Raw genomic sequence first — 14,616 nt, forward strand, 5'->3', positions numbered from 1 at the left:
CAACTGCTATGTGGCAGAAAATAGTAAGGCATAAATCAGAATAAGAAAAATGTATCTATCCTTATATCTGTGGTATAGATACGTACATTTCCAACACTTCCCCATCTATGTTTACTACTCTACATTTTTTTCTGGATTTAATACCTTTCTTCACATGCTGTATTCACCAACTACTAGACCAGAACTGTAAAGAAGCTACAGAAGTGGAGAGTGTTACATTTACCATAGGACAAGTAAAAGGAGGCAGTGGGGTGTTAATATGCATTCAACGGGAGACAGGAGTTTAATTCTGGCTCTGCTTCTTAGTTATGTGACTTTGATCACATTACAACCTTTCTGAGCCTCAGTTTCCTGAGGATGGATATGGAGGGGTGGGTGCTGGGAGACTGGCTAGATTATCTCTACAGGCTCTTTAGCACAAAAATTCTGATTCTATGATAAACAGGCACAGGAGAGTCATCAGGAGGGTAAGAGTGGTGGTAGGGGTCAGGATTTCAAATTACAACCATCACCCCCCTCCAGATTCTCAAAATATTTTTATATTTAAAAATCTTACTTCTAAGGTAGCTTTCACTTTACACTTGGTTTGTTCTAGAACACGTAAATGTTCTAGTAACATGATTTCAAACTAATGTCAGAGAAGAGTTCCCAAAGCTTTCAGATATTTCTTTGTATTTTTTAATCAAACATGGCATAGATGGCATCAATCAAAGTTTTTTTATAGAAAACAAGTATTTTTCTCCCTAACTAGCTTGTCCATAAATGGAAGAACTTTTTAAAATGGAAATTAGGAAGTATAGAAACAAAAGGTTGTTAAAGGATAAAGCGTGAATATTGCTGGCATATATTTGTAACAGCTGTGTATCTGAAAACGATTTTACATTAAATGCCAATAAATGCAAATGAATATCAAAAATCTCTTAGAAAATGTGACTATGGTTTATGACTGACTCATTCCATTTTAACTATATCTTGCACAGGAAATCTAAGACCCTGAATGCAAAATTTGAACTAAATGAAATGTTTCTTCTTTGGGGCCAAATTATATCACTTAAAAGAATGAAACACAAAATATTAGAGGGTCATGAAATATTAACAACTATGTATATGTACAAAATATATACGAATACACACAGAAATAAATGAAATTCTCTAAGGTGAAAGTTTTTCAGAACGAACTTTTCAGGTATAACATAAGATTTCTAACAAACCAGAGGGAGAGCTTATTATGTTTATTATAGCCTTTGTTGTAATTTGGTATTATTTGGTATATTTTTGTGTTTTAACTAAAATCATGCTAGATTTAGATGCCAATAAATGCACAATGTGTTGAATTAAAAACAACCCTTCAGTCTCTTAAATTAACCAGACATTTCTGCCATAAAGTGACTGATCTCCAGCCATGGCCAAGATCTCACCTCCTGGTAAGTACAAGGCTCTTTTCCTTTCACACCTGAAACTCTGTATGTTACAGACCTTTACACCTCATTTATTTTGTTGCTTTTAATTCATTTATCTGACATCCCTTAAATTAAAAGAAGGGATAGCTAAAATATTCTTTGTGATTTATACATACACACACTATACACACACACACAAACATATACATATACACAAATCAAAAATCTCTGTTTATCAACTTTTAGCTTTCCCCCGGACTTTGGCAATGTTGGAGGTAATAGTTCAGGTTCTAGTTTTCCATTTTCACGTGAGCTGAAAAATATTACACACAACCAAATTCAAACAAGCATCTCACTGTTCTTATAAAGATTCTAACAGAAAGTCCCTTACAAAAACCTCTTACAATAAAAGGCGGGGTGGGGGGAGGCGGGGGGGGGGGGTAGATTTTTAGGTGTGAAAAAAACAAGAGGCATTTTTCTGGTTATTTTATTTATCAAAATCTATTGTAATTTTAATCAGTAGAGATAATATTTTAAACTTTGTTAATTAGGAGAATACTTGCTTTCTATAAATTCAGTATATTTTTCTTTCACAACAACAAAATAAAAATGTCTAAATGTACAAAGCACTAATCACTCTGACATACTGTGTGGAAGAATGTATAGCAGTTCAAGTCACAATACACTGATTTTCAAAAACCAATATATTTTCTTCTATTTCAATCAAGCATTAGAGCCTGAGACCCAGAAGAGGTCATAAAGAAACCTTATCCAACCAAGTCAGAACTAAAAAAAAAATTTTTTTAAACCAATAATGCACTTTTGTAGCCTCTTAGCACAGTTACCAAATGCTACTTACATACATTCAACATCTAGCTTACTGGCATGATTTTTTATAAAAATGAGAAACTTTTGCAGATATGATTAGAAGGTACACAAATTGCATTACATTAAACACAAAGGCAGTGTGGTCCTTGTAGGAGAAATCAAGTCAGTACCCCCTGGTAGAAATGTTCTATAAAAATGTGTCACATTGAAGCGTCAGTGTTTTCAGCCAATTATCTGTCCCTGATGTATTTCCTTGGAGTATATGATCTATCAGGACTTCAGGTTTCTTAATCCAAAATATCTGACTGAATTTAGGTACATCTAGAAAGCAGCTGAAAGGGTTTCTCCAATAGTCTGACATCACAGAAAGTGGGTTGAGAAATCCCTCTCTTTACCTGAAGACGTACCTGTTCTACTTCAGTCATCAACAGCTCACAAAGGAAAAGAAAAAAAACAATCAAAACTTCCCCTCACACACAATCCCACACAAGCTAAACAAAAACTACCCCCTCCCCCCCAAAAAACCCCAGCACCAAAGTGTCAATCATTCCTGGGAAATAGAACATGCCCCTTGGATTCTCTGATTTATTAGCTGTTCAAACTTGGAAGGACAGAAATGACCTTATGTCCTTGTGGGGAGGAGGGAAGACATGTTAATAATGACCATAGAGCCATTGAGAAAGTGCATTATCTATTACACAATCAACTTAGAGCCCTGTCCTCCAACAGAGGTGGCCACAACTTGATTTAAATGCCTCAGTAATTGAACATTGTGTCCTCGAGATAAAGGAGATGGGGGAAAAATGAGCCACCCTCATTTTAATGAAAAAGTGCAGCAGTCTACCACCTTTCCCCATGCTTCTCAAGAAAATAATTGCACAGACTCAGAGAAGTCCAAAGTCATAGCAGAATCTCTGAGGCACTCCTGGTTAAGAGAGAAAAAATATGACCCAGTAATCTTCATAGATTATGAGAACAAACCCGTTTTTTTTTTTTTTTTTAACAAAAGCTGAAGAATCATTCATAGGGATCATATACACCATTTCCTCTAACATAACCTCAGTCTCACAGTGTTGAAATGGGACCGATCAGCCTACGATGGATTGCACTTCACCCAAGGAGAAAGGAAGGTGTGGAAAACACAAACATTTTCTACTGCTTCACAAACACATTTACAAGGAATAGGTGAAGAGAAGATATAGGAAGAAGGGAAAAGAAAACCTTATTGCTGTTTCCATACAAAATACAGTATGAAGATACCTAAACTAAATCAAATCTGTTTATGATGACCAATATTTTCACAAGTGCGATGAAGTGTCTTCTTGCACATGAAATGTTCAGTTTAGAAGGTAAGCAGAAGAATGAGAGAGGATGTCAAGACTACACCTGGGATATTAGCTGCATATTGAAACTTGGGGATCGAGACTGCTTGGTTAAGGGAGCCCTTGGGCTGAGGAGCTCTTTACCTTCTCCAGCTTGACCTAGCCGGTCTTCCTGCAGACTGACAGTTGAATATCGATTAGCATTGTTAGCTGCTAAATTAGTAACACCCTCAGTGCCAACCCCAATGCTGGTACTTGCTTGACTGCCATTTACATAGTCAAACGATTTACTTGAGGAAGCACTGGCTGTCCGGATTAGACTTATACTATTAGTTTTTGGCACCACCTGGCCAGCAGGCAGGCTCAGGTGTTTCCTCATCGGCGTCAGCTCAATTGAATCTACACTAAGATCAGTTGGTTGCTGTACATACTGCCTGCGAACTACTGAATCTCGAGGGCTCTCACTGGATTTGATAGCAGAAGTTGTTTCTTTATCCTTGGCTGAATGCCCAGTTGCTACTTTCCTTAAGTTTCCCCTCTGAGAAGAGGAGGATGGTTTGGTCCCAATTGGCTGGCTGCTGAGGGAAGCCCCTGATGAAAATCCTTCATCTGCATCATTCAGGTTTACCAACTCCTCTCCTCCATTTACACCCTCAGCACCTAAAAAACAAATCAGACAGACTCAGCAATAGCTAAATTAAATAAGAAGCAGCTGTGAATAACAACTCAACTGACCTTATCTCCTAGGTAATGTTTGCTATAGGTCAGCAATGGCCCTTGCTATCAACACTTCCCCTAAATAATTTAGGGGAAGAAACCTTAATCTAGAATTCTAATGTTATTCATTCTATTCATTTAGCTTTAATTAGGCTAGCTTTTGTAAAACTATCCACAAACAAACCTAGTATACTATCAATATTTAGACACACAAAACAACTTAAGGTAAAATACAGTATTTTGTTACATAAATCTTTATGATACACCTTGTCAATTTGAGGTGACCATATCTATTTAAAAAAACAAAAATTTTCCCTCATATCTTCCTTAACCTATCATAAAATAGAACTTACAAATGAGACCCCCTTCTAATTTCAGTCACCCAGAATAATGTCAAAAACTCATCCCCAAACCCTTTTTAACTACAATGAAATTTTATATTTATTCAACAGCTAAGTGCTTCTAAATGGCTTTAAAACCTTTAACATGGAACTAGTACATTTTCTAACTCTAAACTAAAAACTCTAGATTGCTTCCAGTAACTTCATATTCACATTTTGTCTTATGAAAATCTCTACTCACTGGTTTCCATATTTTCTTGATTGATTAATGTGAAAATATTTGATTATCAGAGAGCAAGGGTAGGGAACCAGCAGGGATACTGAGGAAGAATTTTTACTATTTTATAATATATAAATAATATATACAATAATTTTTATATGATGTATTTCTATAATATTTTTAGTACTGAGATATATTATTGTCAGGATCACAATATAGTGATCCTATAGTGTCTCATTACGTTTCATGCAGAAACTGCAGATAATGAAAGAATCCTTATCTTGGGATTTTGTAAGAAAGGAAGCATATATAATATATTTAGCTTGGGGTTTCCAGAAAGCCCAATTCTCTTACTGAAAGTATGATCAACATTCTCTTAGAAAGTAGAACATTTGTTTCTTTCAAAAACTGATAGCAGTTTGCTACCTTTTAAATATGTTTACCAGACTGTAAGAAAGTTAAATCTGAATCTACATACAGATACCAATATTATAGTTAAGGTAAAATGTTAGGAAAGAAATCTGAAAAAACATTACTTTGAGATACAAGTTACCTAAGTAAAATATACATGATATACTTAAACACAATCTTTATTTAACACAGTACCTGAAAAAAAATAAAAATGTTTTCTCATATGGATTAGTTATTTCTTTGCTTCAAAAGAAGAATGAACTAGGCTATCCTTAAAGCAAAAGGCATCTTGTTATATCCAGCAGTTTAACAATCTTTATTCATCATGCAAAGCCATATGAAGATGCAGCTGACACCACTTCTCTCAACCCCTTCTTCAAAAGAACCGTATATAATGTACAGCAAAACAAAAACTTTATATGACATCATCTTAGCAATTTATTTACAATTACTCTAAAGAACTCCACAATGCCCAAGAAAAGATAGTTACTGGTTCAGAATTAATATCAGTAATATAAAACTAGGAGTGAACAGAAATGTATCATTGGGTATATATATGGTTAGGAAAGGCGACTGAGAGACTTAGTGCTAGCTTCTGAATCTTGCCACATGCAGATCTGATGCCCAAGCAATATGGCCATAAAGAGATGATGATAACATAAAAACCAACATGCAAGAGAATATACAGATATTTTATATACTAAGAAATGCTATTTCAGTATAGTGGAACACTGAATATACTTTAATCACAAGCGTTGTCCTCAGTTTAGTAATAACTTTAAATTCAGCTTTTAAAAGTCACAAATAAAATGTTACTTCATAATCGGGATAAAGGTAGGTGATGGGCTCATATTCTCCCTTCAATTTCAACATATAATAAATACAACTTTAACTGTAAAACTATTTAAAACCATTAGAAAACATGTTTTCTTTTTCTTTTTTTTCTTTCTTTCTTTTTTTGGCTGCACCACACGGCTCGTGGGATTTTAGTTCCCTGTCCAGGGATTGAAATTGGGCCCTTGGCAGTGAGAGCACAGAGTCCTAACCACTGGACCACCAGGGAATTCTCTTCTTTTTCTTTTAGAAGACCAATTATTGATGCTAATCCAAAAGCTCCAGAAGACTTCAGAATTACCAAAACTTTTTATGCGTTTTAGCAATTTCCATATTTCTGTTTAAAAAACCTCAAGGAATAAAAAGGCAATTGTGTCTAACAACTTTTTTCCTTTCTAATTTTCTCCCTGGGTGATAATACTATTCATGATCCAAAGATGAGGCAACCAAAAAGGATTTTTAATGAACTTTTCTATTTATGTCTGCCTTTCCTTATAAATTAGCTTTTACTAATATTGATTTAAAGCTACAATTAAGCTAGATTAAAAGGGAAAATAATTTGAGAAATTTCAAACACACCAAAGGGACTCATTCCTCTTTCTTTGTGGCTACACCCCACCCTCACAAAGTGAAATTTTACCAGTAATAGGAGATATTAAAATAGGATGTTTTAACATTTAATAGGATATTTTAAAGGAATTCTATTTTGATTTCTTTTTCAAAGTGTATGACTTATGATTAACAGGAAGAATTGTTTCTACCTAATCCCATACTTTTTAGAATTTCATCAAGTGTTAATGTACTTCTGTTTAGCACAAATACTCCAATATTCTAACAATGGTAGTAGATACACTTCAAGTGTCTCATTTAGGCATCAAGAATGTGGAGAAATAGACTTGTTCAATTTAGGCCAACTATGAATTCGACATCTATTCATATACTTATTTTTATGCATTATACAAGATAAAACTGACTCCCAGGGATAACATAAAGAGATACAGAAGAATGAAAAGGGAAGCCTGCGTCTTTCACATGATTCTCTTCATAGCACCAACTTCTTTGTGTCCCTAGATCATGCACATGCAACAATGTTAAATGAAGTAAGGCCAATCTAGGCAAATGGGCAAGGGAACAGAGGGTAGATTTAGATTCTTACTGAGCATGCTCAAATTTCTAATGCACCAAAAAGCAAGAGATTTCCCTAAGGTAGAAGGTAACTGCTTCATGTATGTTTGGTCTTTAAAATAAGTAAAAATATGTAACCTATTTTAAAACTTCTTGCTATATTTCATAAATTAGTGTATAGCTTCCACAGCAGCAATATATTAAATAATGAAAAACTATCAGGCCACAGTTCCCTCTTTCACAAAACCAGCTTCTATGGCATCACATGTAAAAGTGCAAACAAATAGTTTCCTATCAGAGAGAAGTATTCTTTTCCAGATAGTGGTCGTGGGTGTGGTGGCAGGGGAGGGGTAAAAAAAATTCTCATTTGAGATACCCACACTGTAGAAAAAAGGATCTGCTAGGATTTATAACCTCTAAATAATACATTTCAATTCTGTTTGGGAGCTTTATAAGGCAATCATTATTTACAATAAATGATAAAATGTAGTGTGCACCAGGACAGCACATTTATAGAGGAAAGATGTCAGTAGTTCACTAGTTAGACCCAGGCAACCTGACTCAACGATTATAAAGAGCCAATCAATACTTGTTTATTCTGTCAAAGAGATAAGAAACTCTTGTTAATTGACCACCCTGGGACTAGAGACAAATCAGCCGGCTCCACACTTTAGTCCAGTTTCTCAAAGATAATGTGTTACTGCTTTACAACTCTCCTCACATATTTTCAAAAGAATATATTACTATATAAATGAAATTGATGCATACTGACTAATAAGGCTCATGTCCATTGGGTGCATTTTTCCTTTCCTGATGTTAGAATAAACATGCTCAGTAATGAAAAAATCCCAAGCATTTGCAGACCTTTTGGAGACAGGCCTCTCCCTTGTTAGTAGCCATGCCAAGCTGTTCTTTAATTACACAGGGATGCAGACTCCAGGCCAGCACAAATGGTAACTAAAGATTGTACTTGACCTGGTGCTAGCCATATGGGGGGGGTGCACTTTGCAAGGAGGAGCTAATATACCCTGGGGTAGTGGAAACACACACTAGAATGGAAAGATGTTCTACTTGGGGAGAGAGAGCCAGGATCCTTCTCCAGCAACTGCCTCACTGACTTTTGCCTCCTCATCTCTGTCCTACCCTCTGTTGTGGCTGCTGCTGAGTTGGGCTCCGGTGAGCCGTGCTCAGGAGTCCTGCGCACCAGCACCTCCCCCTCTTGCACACGTTTGATCCCTAGGTCAGTGGAGCCGTGTTGGATCGGGGAGCCAGGAATACTCGAGTCAGCCTCGTTTGAGAAGTCAAAGCCATCTGGGATTCAACATATAAAATTTTAGTGCTTTTGTGCTGCTCTATTCTTTTCTGAGCATTTTGACCCAGGCAGATAAGAGAATGTATATATGGATATGATATAAATGCAAACATTATTTATATAGTTACATGTGTGTGCACAGCATGCACACACATAAGGCAGCAGATGAATAATGTGAGGTTTGCAAATGAATAGGAGAGAAAAATAGAGATCATTAAAACAGCAATTAATATCTCTTAGGCAAGACAGCTTGACTATTCAAGTACCATACGCCTATGAAATACTGCTGGACTCAGCACTTATATGAAAAGAAAAAGAAAGATAAAAATCAATTCTTTTATGGATAGCTGTATTATACCATTAGTTTGGCCAGTTATATAGTTTTCTCCCACAATTCTCATACAGGCACCTTTCTTCCCAGTATAGTAACAGGCTTACAGAAATTTCTTTCCTATTGTTATTACTAGTTCAAAAAAAGACAAAAATTAACTCGATCTTATTTTCTGTTTTAACATTCACAGAGCAGTCTAAATAACATCTTTCTGCTTTATAAAATATATATACATATTTATATTAAAATGAATTCAGGTATTTAAACCATATTTCTAGTGCTATTTTTAACAACTAAACAATTTTACTGTAATTACACAAAGTACTATAATATCATGTGCTAATATAGTCTGTAAAAACTTACTTTAATCCATGAGTGGGCTGTAGGGATTTCGTACTCACCTTCTCTCCTCCATCTATGGCGACGGATTGAAGCTGTTGTAATCGCAGTCCGAGAAATCCTCGGCACTGTTGGAGTGACTTCGACTTTAAGTACTTTCTGGCCTTCTTGTGAAGAATCAGGAGCATCAAATGGTAATGAGTTTTTCATGGCATTGGCAACCTAAAATGATAACGGAAGTCTCTATATATTTACACCCAATATACAATTTATGCTTATTTTACACTTCATGTTTCCCTACTTTTAAAAATATGTACTTAAAACGTCTATTATAAAATATACAAGCATAATATGTCAGAAATGTCTGTATCTCCACTGGTCTATATTCTTTTAGGCAGGCTTTAAAATGAGAATTCACTTAAAATAATGTGAGTCACACACCCCCATTGATTCCTTGAAGTTGTTGACTTTCAAAGCGAAAAAACATTCCAAAGAAAGAAAAAGTGTTTTTTTTTTTTTTTTTTTTTTTTTTTTGCTTTATGCGGGCCTCTCCCTGTCGTGGCCTCTCCCATTTGCGGAGCACAGGCTCCGGACGCGCAGGCTCAGCGGCCATGGCCCACGGGCCCAGCTGCTCCGCGGCATGTGGGATCCTCCCGAAACGGGGCACGAACCCGCGTCTCCTGCATCGGCAGGCGGACTCTCAAGCACTGCGCCACCAGGGAAGCCCAAAAGTGTTTTTAACATTTGAACCCTGATATAAGAAAATTTAGAATAAGTTTCTGATTATTCAGATGATAAATAACATGCAAAATTTAATCTATAATAAAAAAATTAGCTTTGTTTCCATGAGGAGAAATTTTCCCTAAACACGTCTGGCATTTTGTTCCACCACTTTCTGTCCTCCATGGAGGAGAGTGAGATACGTGCCTGGAGAGTAATCGCCATTGGCTGCTCCGCGTTTCCTGATTGGGTAGTCCTAATCTAGCAAAGACCTTAAGCTAGAGGACCGTTTTCTCCCTCCCTCTCCACTTGGAGAGGACAAGTGAAATGCAACAACCTGGATACCTGTGCCTGCTCTGCCAACTCAAACCTTCTCTCCAGTGGGCTGTTCCAACAACCAGATAAAAGTGTAGGGAGTGAAGTCTTTCAATCTAGCCTTTATCAGCAATAAAGATGATGCTTGCTTTTCTATCTACCAACTATTTTATCTATATCACTGGGCTCTATTTAGAGAAAAGGAGTGTTACTCACTGGGTCCCTTGGAGACCCCTAACAATAAAGGATTATTCTAGAACTACAGATTACTAATCTCTCTACTTATATTGCCTTGAAAATGCCACCTCTAGTTAATTTATAAGACTTACAAGGATAAAAGTATGAATTTAAAGAGTCTCACATGCATGGTCTTATTATCATGATATTATTATTATTATTTTTTTTTTTTGCGATACGTGGGCCTCTCACTGCTGTGGCCTCTCCCGTTGTGGAGCACAGGCTCTGGACGCGCAGGCCCAGTGGCCATGGCTCACGGGCCCAGCCACTCTGCGGCATGTGGGATCTTCCCAGACGGGGGCACGAACCCACGTCCCCTGCATCGGCAGGTGGACTCCCAACCACTGCGCCACCAGGGAAGCCCTCATGATATAATTTTTTATCTTGTTGTCCATTTGTTTTTTGATGTTCTTTTTGGCTGCACCGTGCAGCTTGTGGGATCTTAGTTCCCCAACCAGGGGTCGAACCTGGGCCCTCGGCAGTGAGAGTGTGGAACCCTAACCACTGGACCACCAGGGAATTCCCTGTCCATTTGCTTTACAGTAACCTTTAGAGTAAAATTAGGGATGTTGACATGAGGGAAAAAAACCCTCAAATATGAAAGCATTAATGTAAATGTTAGTTCAATAAATTTATATTTAGCTTAAGATATAAAAAATGATATGAAAATGGCTTTAAAAATTGTACTCTTAAATTGCTGCAAGTAAAAATACATAAATAATATTTTTTAAATACCATTATAAAATACTACAAAAAGCTTAGAAAACACAGAAAATTGCAAAGAAATAAAAACTATCCACAGTTGAATCACCTAGACAACTATTAGCATTTGTTTTCTTTCCTTTGTCCTGTCTAGATTTAAAAAATAGTTGTGTACTGCTTTACCACTTAACACAGCTAGCAGGTTCCTTTAAGATGAATTTTCAAACATAGAACTTCATCAAGTAAATAACATAACGTAATCATTCTCTGCTGTAAAATGTTTAGAGTTCTGATTCCTTTGCAATTAAACTAACATCGATCTAGTGTTCACAATACTTAAAAAAAATTTTAAGTAGTTTCTTGGGAAATGTTGCTAGAGATGGGAAAGAAAATACGTACACATTACCAAACTGCTTCTGCAAAGGGATGATCAGAGTTGTGTCATACTGTTACTGGTAACATAGAGAATGCCTTCCTTACTCTGCTACTGGATGCTCACATTTATTTTTTGATTGATCATTTACCCTTTGGAGACATATTTATTTTGTGGAAGAGTATGAAATTTTTATATAGAACAAAATATTAATTGGCTTTTTTGTCATGCCTGTTGATAACATTTTTCTCAATTCGTGTACCACATATTAATTCTGGTTTTAAAAAACTGATGGTTTAGGGAATATCCAGTGGTCTAGTGGTTAAGACTCCACACTTCCATTGCAGGGGGACATGGGTTCAATCCCTGGTCAGGGAACTAAAATCCCAGATGCTGCATGGTGCAGCCAACAAAACAAAACAAAACAAACAAACAAACAAAAACTGATGGTTTAGAATTCAGATGTTTATGTAAGGAAAAGAAAAATCAACCTTTTCTGGTGATGTGTCACCATCACTAAAGCTTAGAAAGTCCTTCCTTCTCTAGAAATTTGAGTAAATAGTTATAATTTTTCTTCTTTCTTTTCTTAAAGGATTTAAAGACATTTAATTCTTTAATTTATCTGAACTTTATTTTGATATGTTGTAAGAGGACAGGACGTAAACCAATTTTGTTTTCTCTCCAATTGTTACTATGGAATAAATCTTTTTCTCTCAATGATTTAAAATGCCTCATATATTACATACTGAATTTTAAACCTATTAGTGCCCTTTTCAGGCACAGGAATGTTTAATAAAAACTAAATATAACAACTTACCAATAACGGTTGAGAAAAGAGTTCTAGTTGAGCTCTATAAATGATGTCATCAAGGACTTCCTGGCCAAGGTCCCATTGTCCATTGTACCTATGGAGAAGCAGATTATTTACTGTCTTTAGAAAATATCTCTAATTTTCAACAACCATCTTTTCTATTCTTCTTTTATTTTGGTTCTGTAACAAGATTTTCATGTTAATTTTTGCATCATTTCATTTCTTGGTTACAAGAACAAAATGAAGATTTCAATACTAACATTTAAAATATTTTACAGGACTTCCCTGGAGGCTCAGTGGTTAAGAATCCACCTGCCAATGCAGGGGGCATGGGTTTGAGCCCTGGTCCGGGAAGATCCCACATGCCGCGGAGCAACTAAGCCCGTGTGCCACAACCACTGAGCCTGCGCTCTAGAGCCCACAAGCCACAACCACTGAAGCCGCATGCCACAACTACTGAAGCCCACGCGCCTAGAGCCCGTGCTCCGCAACAAGAGGAGCCACCGCAATGAGAAGCCCGCTGCAACGAAGAGTAGCCCCTGCTCGCCACAACTAGAGAAAAGCCTGTGCACAGCAATGAAGACTCAACACAGCCATAAATAAATAAATTCATTAATTAATTAAAAAAAAAGAAAGTCAAGAAACTTTCTAAAAATAAAATATTTTACAGATGTCTCTACATATTAATTGGTTTTTATCATGTGTTGATATTTAGGGTGATCTATTTAATGCATTCATGAAAACCTGGGTTATGAACTACGTAGAAAGACGTAGAGTTCCATACAGAAAACCTGACAGTTTCTAGTCTTCAATTTAATGATTACTTATATTTTGGCTATTTTAAAAGTACTGAAAGAACTATGAACAATTATACATCAACAAACTGGACAACCTAGAAAATGGATAAATTCCTAGAAATATACAACCTACCACGACTGAATCATGAAGAAATAAAAATCTGAACAGACCCATCACTGTACCCAAAGGAGATTGAGTTGGTAATCAAAAACCTCCCAATAAGCAAAAGTCTGGGACCAGATGCCTTCATGGGTGAATTCTACCAAACATTTAAAGAAATAATAGCAATCTTCAAATTCTTCCAAGAGTGAGCACTTCCATATTCATATCACGAGGCCAGCATCCCCCTTATACAAAAATCAGACAAGGACACTATAAGAAAATTACAAGCCAATACGCCTGATGAACATAGCATAAATGCAAAAATCCTCAACAAAATATTAGCAAATTAAATTCAACAATTCACTGAAAGGATCATACACCACGGTCAAGTGGGGTTTATCCCTGGGATGCAAGGATGGTTCAACATCTACAATTTAATCAATCGTGATACACCATATTAACAAAATGAAGGATAAAAATCACACAATCATATCAATAGATGTAGAAAAAGCATTTGACAAAATGAGAAATCCATCCATGATTAAAAACTCTCAGAAAAGTGGGTACAGAGGTGATGTAGCTCAACATAATGAAGGCCATACATGATAAGCCCACAGTCAACAACAAACTCGACAGTGAAAAATGGAAAGCTTTTCCTCTAAGATCAAGAACAAGACAAGGATGCCCACTCTCGCAACTTTTATCCAACATAGTACTGGAAGTTCTAGCAAATCAGAAAAAAAGATGTGAAACTGTCTCTATTTGCAGATGACATGATATATAATACAGTTGACCCTTGAACCTCTCAGGCTTGAACTGCACAAGACCACTTATACATGGATTCTTTTCAATAAATACCAACTACAGTAATACACAATCTGTGGTTGGTTGAAGCGTAGATATGGAAGGCTGACTTTAAAGTTACACTCAGATTTTCAACTGTGCAACTGGCACCCCTAAACCCTTTGCTGTCAACTGTAGAAAACTCTTAAAACTACACCAGAAAACTGTTAGAATAAACAAATATGGTAAACTTGTAGGTATAAAAGCAATAACAAAAATCTACTGAATTTCTTAAAAAAAAAAAAAAAAGAGAATCCCCCGGTGGTCCACTGGTTAAGACTCTACGCTTTCATTACTGAGGGTGTGGGTTCAATCTCTGGTCGTGGAACTAAGATCCCACAAGCCACGTGCTGTGGCCAAAAAAAAAAAAAAATCTGCTTTCTATACACTAATAACAAACTATCAGAAAGGGAAATTAAGAAAACAATCCCATTAACAATTAAATTAAAAAATACCAGGGATTCCCTGGTGGCGCAGTGGTTGGGAGTCCGCCTGCCGATGCAGGGGACACGGGTTCGTGCCCCGGTCCGGGAGG

General features: G+C 36.4%; 1 protein-coding gene across 1 annotated transcript in view; it reads right to left on the minus strand.

Annotated features, from left to right (window-relative positions):
* Positions 1–1,410: 1,410 nt before the first annotated feature.
* HYCC2 (hyccin PI4KA lipid kinase complex subunit 2) overlaps positions 1,411–14,616 on the minus strand; it is a 66,671-nt gene continuing 53,465 nt past the window's right edge. Inside the window, exons 10-12 of the mRNA XM_007469209.1 lie at positions 12,345–12,432; positions 9,243–9,402; positions 1,411–4,210 (exon numbers count right to left, since the gene is read on the minus strand). Of these exons, the coding sequence (XP_007469271.1) occupies positions 3,609–4,210; positions 9,243–9,402; positions 12,345–12,432 (850 nt within the window). The 3' untranslated portion in view covers positions 1,411–3,608. The remainder of the gene's footprint in view (positions 4,211–9,242; positions 9,403–12,344; positions 12,433–14,616) is intronic.

Source organism: Lipotes vexillifer, unplaced genomic scaffold (genome assembly GCF_000442215.2).
Source record: "Lipotes vexillifer unplaced genomic scaffold, Lipotes_vexillifer_v1.1 scaffold648, whole genome shotgun sequence".
In the NCBI taxonomy this organism is placed as follows: Eukaryota; Metazoa; Chordata; class Mammalia; order Artiodactyla; family Lipotidae; genus Lipotes; species Lipotes vexillifer.